At 37.4% G+C, this 10796-nt stretch overlaps 1 protein-coding gene across 1 annotated transcript in view; it reads left to right on the forward strand.

The window, feature by feature from the left end:
• The window catches only part of LOC311097511 (uncharacterized protein), a 59206-nt gene extending 49179 nt beyond the window's left edge, over nt 1–10027 (forward strand). The window contains exons 3-4 of the mRNA XM_084137246.1: nt 2555–2674; nt 5393–10027. Coding sequence (XP_083993372.1) covers nt 2555–2674; nt 5393–6615 — 1343 coding nt within the window. The 3' untranslated portion in view covers nt 6616–10027. The remainder of the gene's footprint in view (nt 1–2554; nt 2675–5392) is intronic.
• The last annotated feature ends 769 nt before the right edge of the window (nt 10028–10796 follow it).

Consider the following 10796-nt stretch of genomic DNA (forward strand, 5'->3'; position numbering starts at 1 on the left):
CCGTCATTTGTCTCATATTTTCGTCTCAATCGTGGTATTTTCCACACTTACACCATCTTCACTCATACTGAAAGATACGATCTTTTACTATCTTAACCACCTTAAAGTTCGACATCTCTTCTCTGTGGCAATGGCACAAACTACAGTTCTATGAACATAATACTGTTATGCCTTAATAGATGACTAATTTTCGTCAGCCTACCTGAAAAATAGAGAATAAAGACACGTTATGTTGGGAACACTCTCCGCTGCGTGTACACCAGTGCTCACTCATTCCGTACTGAGCGCTCTTTTACTCTACTGGCGCCAGTGGCTCATCCACGGCCTGGCGTAACGCTGAGGGTGCCCTCTATTGGCGAAACTAAGATTAACAAACATAACATGCTTTTGAAAATATATCGCAACAGTATTATCAGGAAATGTCACAGGAATTCTATTATTGTCAGAACTTTGTCATTAGTTTAAAATTTAAAGGGGGGCAATATTTGTCTGTATTTTTAAACTATCAATAAACACTGAGGGCTACATAGGCTACAGAAAAGAATAATACATCATTCGCAACTACTTTTATTTGAGTAAACTCACAATAACAAGAAAACGTTGTGCTTTTGTAAAATAAAAAATAAAACAATCGGACGCGCTTCCATGATTTCCATGAACTGGAGCGCGTCTCAAAAATAAACGGATACCTATATAAAGCTTGAAATGTCCACTTTTAAACCAACAAATTCGAGTCAAAGGCAATAAATGTCGTCTGATTATGTCATCCGTGTGAAAGGTGCATTTCTCTCTAAAGGCGCATCCGCTTTACAGCGGAGATGGAGATATGTTTGCAGCCGACACTGATTTAGAAAACACTTGTTTATTAATAAACAATTAAAATGCCTCGTTATTTTTCAGACACATTTATTATCATTAGCATATAAATCACATATAAATCACCTCTCTGTATGGTTCCAGAGACAGCTCTTATTCAGCACTGCGGGAAATATATTATTTCCAGGTTCTAATTTGGCCTTAGAAAACCAGTAAATCGACATTTTTTTCCATATTAATTTGTGAATATTTTAAATGTTTAATAAAGGGGCAAAAAGTCATAAAAATCTGAAAATTCGTCAATATTTATTGTTTTGCGCAGCATTTGGTGTGTACAATTCAAATTTTGGTGTTCAACTTTGCATTTTAAAAATACAACAACCGATTTGGCTAATTTGGCGTAGTCTAGAATAGATACTCAGAATAACTTATATAACTCATTAATAGGTTGTTATAACAATAGTTTTGGACTCTACAGTAGCATTTCTTTGTCAACACGTGAACTTTTTATAATAGCTATTTTTATACATCTGTATGAATGCATGCTATAGTTTTAGCTACACGTGTAGTTTTAGTTAAACCTTCATATCTCTGATTTGCAAACTATGACTTTGTAATTTGCCCACATTCACACATCGATGTCTGATTACAGCGATAAACCCTCATCAATATTCTTTCAGCTTCTCTATGAACTGAATTGAAGAATTTATAGTGCAACAGTGCTGGAAATATAGAGCTAATTTCTGAAAATAACACCACTTTTGAGAAGATAATGACTAAAATACCATAAAGAAATAACAGTACTGTACAGTAAGCCAACCGTCAGCTCTATTGTTTTGTTTTTAATTTGATTTATCTTTAATTAAATTATGGGAATTTAATGTTTTGAGACCCACTGGAAATGAATGAAGACAAACGGTATCCGTTTCAAAAACCTCATAATTTCACAAATGAAGATGGAATTTCACAGACTGAAAAGAATTCATGAAAAAAAAAAAGTCTTTCATAACGTAAACATTAATGTGTACGTGAGAAGCCACACAGATAAAGATCTATTCTATTTCATTCCGGAGTTTAAATAATATTGCTTCTTCCTAACTTTTCCAGATTTGCTAGAATATCTTGACATCTCTTTGAATGGGCAACTTCCACTGTATACCGCGACGCATTGCCTGTTATCCGCCACTAGAGGCGCTCCAGCAACCGAAGCAATGACACACATCTGAGTCTAGGAGAAGAAGAGAAGTGGGCGAGGGAAGGGAACATAAACATGAGAAGTGGAACACAGCCGTTCATTCTGCTGTAAATCTGCTGTTTCAGACTGTGAGTACATTCATTTTATCATTTATTAGGAGGAATCTAAATCCAAACGGCTATTCGGTATGATAATTTCATTTCCTGTTTGGAATGGAATAACGGGAAATGAAAAGACAGCTCGTTTATTCGTTTTTTTTTAGAAAACATAAAATTAGATTTTGGTTCGATCTCTCATTTTTCGTTTGTGATTTACAAATCGGTTTATGGGTTCAATCTGACTGATCAAACCGCTCCGCTTTAATACGGCCTTTTAATTCTGTCAGGCAGAATAGTACGAGTGCAGCACTTTAATAAAATAATGTCTGAAACCACCACTCATTGTTAACTACGCATAATATTTGAACATAAACATCAGCTAGAGTTGAATTGTTTCTAAACAACGAGAGTTTAAATGCTGGGGAATATTCCCATCTTCCCACAGGAGAAGAAGAAGCAAGCAGGAGGAATTACTCCAGGAGAAACTACGGACATACTATTGTAAAGATGGAGATTAAGGAAGAACCCTGCAGAATAAAAGATGAAGATACAGAGGAACAAATAGGTTGGTGTTTTCCTTCATTCTCTTTAATGACTGATGAGGAACATTAAGATTAAAACTCACATTTCCTCCTGAGACCCAGGCATAGACGTTATGCTCTGCAGAGGACATTATATGTTAGCGAATTTCTCTGAGATCATAAATGTCACAGTTTTCCTGTATAGAGCACATTTAGGGCTTTTCAGAGATACCACATTTTTGGAGGTTTCAACTTGAAAAATTCCTCTCGGTCTTTAAAAATGACTGACATTGATTGAATAGATTTTATACATGTCCTCTAGGGCTGCACGATTAATCGCGATTTGGCATAGTGTGATTATGAAATCACAAAGGCTGCTACATAAATGTTTAATTAAATAAATAAATAAATGCACCGCGTGTTAGTGAAGAGCATCATTGTAATCAGTAAATGCTGCTCCATCTCTAAAAGCACTGTGAGGTTGAGTTGCTTATAACATGCATTTGAAAAAGCAACGTGTCAAACAACGCGAGTGATTCAGTGGTGCTGCGTCTTCTCTCTTTCTCTCTTTCTCTCTCTTACAATGCGCTTTTAACATCACCACATTGCATCTGCTCAAGACAAGTGTCAAGCGCGCTGCAGGCGGCGATACCAGACTCTCGCGTTTCAGGAGTCGGGACAGTTGACAGAATTGTCACATGGACAATTGGGACAGTTCTGACAAAACTGAGTTATTTTTATCGGATAATAGCTCTTTAATGGTCAAAAACACACACAATTATGCCAAAATTCCATTCTTGACGAGTATCCTCGTAAACGCAGTCGGTTATGTCTTAAATAAACATAAGCAGTTGATAAAGACCCTATGTTACAGTATGGATCCGTGCACTAGCTCTTAAAGTGACAGCAGCAATATGTGTCTGTCATTAAAGTTGATAAAACAACAAAAGATATCTTTAAGGGTAAGGAATCAGGACTAATAGCCTGTGTATTTTATTTATACAGGACTAAAAGACTATCAGTGTTGTTTTAAATTCGATTACTTTATTCAGTTTCTCTAGTATTTCTGAATAATAGGGCCCTATCACACACGCGCCAGGCTCTACGCAAGTGTTTTTTGCTAGTTTCAGCGCGACAGTTTTCATTTTTACGTCCTGTGCCACGTGTTTTTAAATAAGAACTGCATTTGCGCCCATTTGTGCGCCCAAGGGCGTGCTGGTCTGAAAACAAGGTGTGTTCAGGCGCATTGTTGGTGCCGTGCTGTTTTGAGGCAAATGAAATAGACTGCGCCATTAACCAACAAAAACCTGGTCTAAAGTCTATGATGCAATATTTTTTTTCTTATTTAAAAGGTGCGTTAGTAATGTGTGCCTATATGCGGGTGGACAGCACTCACAGCAGCAGCACACAAACATGCCAAATATTAAAAACGGCTTGTCCCGTAGATGGTCTGATTGCACTTTAACTTCGCGCACAAGCAGATTCGTTTGCGCTCTGGAGACACGTTCAGTCTTTCCACTTGTAAATTCCGTCATGTAAATAGCGAATCCGCCATGGCGCGTGCGCAACTGGCTTTTAAAGGGAATGGGAGATGAGACTCTGGCTGGTTTATTGCACATTATGCCCAAAACACACCCATTACTCATTAAGAGAATAGGGACAACCCTTTTAGACTATGCACCGAACACGCCTACCGTTTCTCCCGTTGTTAAACTAGCAAAAGTGGATTCGGACACGCCCTAAGTGCACTTGCGCCATGCGCTTTAGACCATACGTTTAAAATAGGACCCCTAGTGTTAGACCTATCCAAAATCTCATTTCATGTGTATCTCTTTATTCTATTATATTTATTTCTGCTACTTTTAAATTAAATTCAAAGTTTGAAATCAAGCTTCCTTGTGTTGTGTAATCTCTTGAGCAACAAAATTACCCAGTTGTTAAAACACAAATACAATGATTGAGCAAACATTTTGGGGATATATACATTTGTTTAAAAAAAATAATAAAAAAAATCGCAATTTTACCCCAAAAAAACGCAATTAGATTTTTTCCCCAAATTGTGCATGTCCTCTTTAGAGACACCAGGACTTACAGCATGTTTATCAGGCATTTTGGGGGGAAACTACAAGTCAATAAGGAAAGAAATCATATTTCAGTATTCCTATGAAATATGAGGGATTCAAATGAAAATGTTGCCAAGTTATTTCTCGCATTATTACACTTGAAAAATCATTACATGTTGCCACAAGGACACGTTATAATTCAAATTACATTGTATATAATGGGACTACCCATTTATGGCGATTTTACTCACATATTGCATAAAGTAAAATAGTATATCAAATAAATCTGTTATATCTTTCATACCATAGTCGAGAATCATCTTTATACAAAATTTGTTTAAAAATAGCCTGAAACCTGAAAATTGATTGGTAAAAAAGAACATGTTTTGCAAATACATCTCTTATCATGCCATTTTATTTTCTTGGTGTCCTCTATAGAAATTTTTTTCACACACACAAAAAAATCTCCATAGGTTTCTTATGTATGTAATGTAATGACAATGACAAACAATGTAATGACAAACTAAATTCACAAAAAAAAAATGTTTCTCATGAAGATACAAAAATACATCTAAAACTAGATACTAGTAGACTCAGTAGTAAGCTAGATTTGTGCTAAATAAAGAATTAACTTTATTTCTTTGTTTCTCATTTGCCTTCTTAAATTGAATTTGGGCAATTTAATATGTTGATTTTTAGATCCGATGGAAGTGAATGAAGACAAACTGCATAATTGCACAAATGAAGAGGGAAAACCGAAATATAAAAATGAAGACAAACAACATCTGTTTCAAAAACCTCATCATTTCAAAAATGAAGATGAACACACATTTGTTTCAAAGACTGAAGAGAATTTCACACAAAAACAAGCTGGAAAATCTGGAGACAAAGGATCTTTCACCTGCTCTGAGTGTGGAAAGAGTTCCTTATATAAATCACACCTTAAGATACACATGAGAATTCACACTGGAGAAAAACCGTTCTTCTGTTTTGAGTGTGGAAAGAGTTTCATAGATAAATCAGCCCTTAACCGACACATGAGATCTCACACCGGAGAAAAACCGTTCTCATGCACTCAGTGTGGAAAGAGTTTCGGACATAAAGGACACCTAAATGATCACATGAAAATTCACACTGGAGAAAAACCGTTCTCCTGTTCTGAGTGTGGAAAGAGTTTCAGTCGCAAAGAGGACGTAAATGTGCATATGAGAATTCACACTGGAGAAAATCTGTTCAGCTGCTCTGAGTGTGGAAAGACTTTCATTCGGAAAGGACACCTTAATGTGCACATGAGATCTCACACTGGAGAGAAGCCTTATACATGCTCTCAGTGTGGAAAGAGTTTCGGTTACAAAAGTGTTCTCAAAGATCATATGCTCTTTCACTCTGGAGTGAAGCCGTTCAGCTGTGATCAGTGTGATAAAACATTTGTTTTGGCATCAGGCTTAAAAATACACCTTAAAGTTCATACTGCTGTAAAGACTCACGTTTGTTCTTTTTGTGGAAAGAGTTTTACACGACTGCAAAATTTAAAAGAGCATGAGAGTATTCATACTGGTGTGAGACCATATGTGTGCTTTGACTGTGGGAAGAGCTTCACTATTTCAAGCAACTTAAAATCACACCAGAGAGTTCATACTGGAGAGAAACCGTACAAGTGCTCACACTGTGAAAAGAGTTTCACTCGTTCAGATTCCTTGAAAGCTCATGAGACTGCTCATACTGGAGAGAAACCACACAAGTGCTCACACTGTGGAAAAAGTTTCGCTCGGTCAGATTCCTTGAAAGTTCATGAGAGAGTTCATACTGGAGAGAAGCCGTACAAGTGCTCTTCATGTGGGAAGAGTTTTACCCGATTATCTCATCTACTGTCTCATTGCCGGAGTTGTCTAATTCAGTTCTTCCCAACCACTGTGATGTGACAGGTTGTCAGGTGTGCCATGGAAAATAATCAAATTCCAATAAATAAGTAAAATTAAATGCTACAAATGAAAATGTGTCATCGCTATTTAGGGACGAAACCTTGTAACTCTATATTTCATTATATAACACTATATTTCACTATATTATCATTTTTGTTTGATAAATGTTATTGGTCATCCTTTACATCTATATGTGGGTTTTACAAATATGTAACCAACAAAAAGCATTTAAAAGAGGTTGTGAGGGATATATATACCTCGTAACTCCATTGGCTCCTCTAACTGTCAGTCAAGCCTCATAACTCCACCCTGCCTTCATTTAGAATGAAGTGCCATGCACAGGAGATCTCTGCTTGTTTGCAATGCAAGGGTAAGGAACAGATAAAGAACTGATGTTTGAGTAAGTACAGTGCTTTTCTTTTCTCAAGAAACACTATAGGGGCCTTTGCACCGGATAGTTCTAGGAACTAGGGCTGGGCGATATGGCTGAAAACTGTATCACGATATAAGTGTTTCATATCAGTCGATATCGATAATTATTGATATTTTTTATGACCTATTTAAAATAAGGACCAGGAGACAAATATATTACATTTAAACATTTTTTATTTTAAACTTAACCTTCCTCTGATTATAATCCCCTCAGTTATAAAGGCAGAAATATCAACACAACCATGGAAAACACTCAAATAATTAAAATGTAAACATAAGTCTAAAATCACAATGAACACTTAACAATTATCTCTTAACATTAAGGTGCAAAATTAAAGAATACATAAGAAATGCGTGTAATAAAATAGTGCAAAGTGTTAAATATAAACATAGAGAAACTGACGACGGTCTTGCATAATTTCCAGACGGCATTGGTCTGACTACGGTCAGACTTATAAATTCCAAAAAACTGCCATACTGGCGAGCTGACCTTTCCTGTTTTATCAACAATCGCTGTGGCACTCATTTTCCACTTATCACTCCACGCCGGTTCTGTTACTGAAGAATCCAACACGAGACAATGATATGGCACAACCATACTGTTACATGACCGGCTATTAGCGTGTTACTTCCTACGTTGTTAGGTTACCAGAGAGTGAATGCCTCTGTTCATGCAACCAAACTTGTTTCGCAACCTCTAGTTTCTTCCGCCGAAGAAAAAAAAAATTATTGAACGTTTTATCGAACGCATTTTTATTGATATTGATTACGTGTCTATCGTGATACATATCGTTATCGTTTTATCGCCATTGGCGACAGAGAACTAATGTTTCCACTAGGAACGTTTTATGGTTGCATTCGCACCGCCAGTAGGAACTCTTAAGTGACGTAAGCCGCGCTTGTTGTTGTGACTTATTTTGACGGCGTGGCGGACCTTTATTTTGATGGCGCTGAGAACGCCAGAGAATGAGCACACAGTGCTCGCATTCCCTGTGTTCATTAGTTTATGATCTGTCTTACAGTCCTGTCTAATACGATAGAACTGTTATACATAGAAAGTAGACAATGATAGGGCTGTCAAAATTGCTCAAAAATGACGTTCGAATATTCCCTCTAAAAAACACACGAATATTCGAACTATTCGAACATCTGGTTGCCATTTTGTCAATGACGCATATTACGTCAATAACAGGACAAATTAATACAAAGAGACATAACTACTTGTATAGGTAGTTTATTTAAGTTTAAACATATTTGACAACGTATTACCTACACAAAAACAAACAAGTAAATCTCCTAATGGCCAAGACCGCAGACCTCACTCTCGCTCGCTCACTCGCAGGCACTCTCTCTCTCTCTCGCCCTCACCCGCTGCGTTCACACACCAAACGCGAATAGAGCGTCTGGCGCGAGTGATTTCAAGTCGATGTAAAGACGCGTTTACGCGCGAATGAGGCGTCCGCGCATCTAACTTTTGCTTTTGACGCGCGGCGCGAATTCAAAATGTTCAAGAGTCCAACTAGACGCGAATCCGACATTGAACGCTCCGAGCGAGCTGTGCTGTGGTAAAAATTGAACTTTTCCTTGACATGAAACGGTAAATAATCAAACCAGTGGAAGCCTGCAGTGCATGGAACTGCTGTATCTAACCTACCTTATTCATGCTGCGCAATATCTATTCAGTCAGTACAGTAGCCTACTCTTTAGTAATGTTTCTGTTTACCGTTAACGCTTCTTCCTGTGACCTGTCCCTGACCTCTCAGGCAGCGCGCCCACTCGCAAAGCAGACAGCCGCGCCTCTGCTACCGCGGGCGTTATGGTTTTTCCACATTCGAATATTAATTTTCACATTCGAATTTCTGTTTTTTAAAACTATTCGAATATATATTCGAATTTAGAATATTCGTTGACAGCCCTAGACAGTGATGAAAAGTTATTCGAGTTTGCCTTGTGGTTGATGTCCAGTGTTGCCAGCTGAGCAGAAATACAATCATGCGCCAAAAACCACGCACTTCCGCCAATAGTTCTAGGAACTATGAAAAGGTTCCCCCTGTGCGAAAGACCCTAATGTCCATAAAGGCTAACATTTTTTTGTATTTGAAGAGCGGATAATATTCTTAGTCTTTGCCGTGTAGTTGAAGTCAAATATACTGTTTTAAATACCCTGTGCATAGCACTTCATCTATGTATAATGAGATTTGATCATGATATTTCAACAAGAAAACTGAGCGCCCATTTAGTTACAATAAACTATATCCTGGGTTACGACCACCTGGCTTTAGGTGAAGCAACATTATAAAAGGGGAGGCCACATATGGAGTTACGTTTTGTTACGTCCCTTTTGGTCTGTTTCTGTGTTTTATTCTGTTTTGGGAGGTGTGTTTTTTTTATCCAGGAAGAAGACCGGGCTTGTTCCTGCAGTCTGATTGGTGCCACGCCCTGATTGATCAGCTGACTCCTGGTCATTTATAAAAGCCTCCTTCGTTACTTCCTTCATTAACCTTGTGCTCACTCACTACACTTGCCTTGCCTGACTTTGCTAGTTAGTTTTCAGAGTGTATTCGTAAGATTGTTGAGTGTTTATTTTGTGGTGTTCATTTGAGAGTGTTTTTGAGAAAGAAGTGGTTTGTTTGTTTCTTGTGAACTGCCATACTTGTGATATTGACTACCGCCTGTTTAACGACCTAGATTCCAGATTACCCCTGCACTGATTTGTTTGCTCTTATACCTGTATATAATTGTGTATAGTAATTTGAGGTAGGGAGACCAATGCCACTTTTTGCTTGATCTTTATTGCCTGGTTTGGATTAGGGAGTTGGGGAAGTAATTGTATTTTTGTTTATTATTTTGGGCTCTGTTGGCTCCTGACGCCAAATCCCCAATTGTATAAACCTGTTAAATCCAATAAACATTGTTTCATTTGCTTTTTCAATAAAAAGAAAGCTTATCATTTTTTTGTGTTTTTTTTCTTCATGTTATGCTTTTGACCTAGACATGGTGTAACAGAAGTAAACTTACAAATTAACATTTAATTAGAAATAAATTAAAATAATAATACAAAAAGTAATTAAAGACAAAGAAAAGAAAAACAATCCAGGAGCAGAGGAAAAGACGAACGGCACCAAGGTCCACTTGTCTTCAGGATGCCCACATGCAGCTCAACGGCTAACCCGTCTACCCGCGTCCGATGTAATTCTTCCATATGACTTTATCCAAATACTCCCAAAGAATAATTTTTAATCAAATTATTACTTACCAAATAGGCCTACCAAAGAATTGACTGAGCCTTTCTCAGTTTGATCCCGGACGAGCCCCCATAATGTTACAACCACCTAGGTAAAGCAACATTACAAAAGATGTGTTGTTAAAGTGGAAATCACATAACTAATGGCAAACGAGGCCTCTGTTTGTGTGGAATACTTCAACGGTTCAGGATAAAGGGAGTTCGAAACTTGCGCCACCTTGTGGGTGTTTTCAGTAGTAGTAGAAGCAGTAGTAGAACTAGTGTCGGAGAGTTAAAGAGTTGTGTCATTGTCGTTATTGTGTCATATAGGGCTGTATATTATTACATTATATCAGGTTAGATGAGTTATAGTATATTTTTATTATTAATTATATTAGCTATATTATAGGGTTGTTATATTCATTAGATCATATTAGTTGGATTGCTTTGGATGTTTGGATTTGGACTGGACTGCTTGTTGATTTGGATTGCTCTTTTGGATTTGTTTGCTTTTTGTGAGCTCCTC

Source organism: Abramis brama, assembly GCF_963993115.1.
Source record: "Abramis brama genome assembly, chromosome: 15".
Lineage (NCBI taxonomy): Eukaryota > Metazoa > Chordata > Actinopteri > Cypriniformes > Leuciscidae > Abramis > Abramis brama.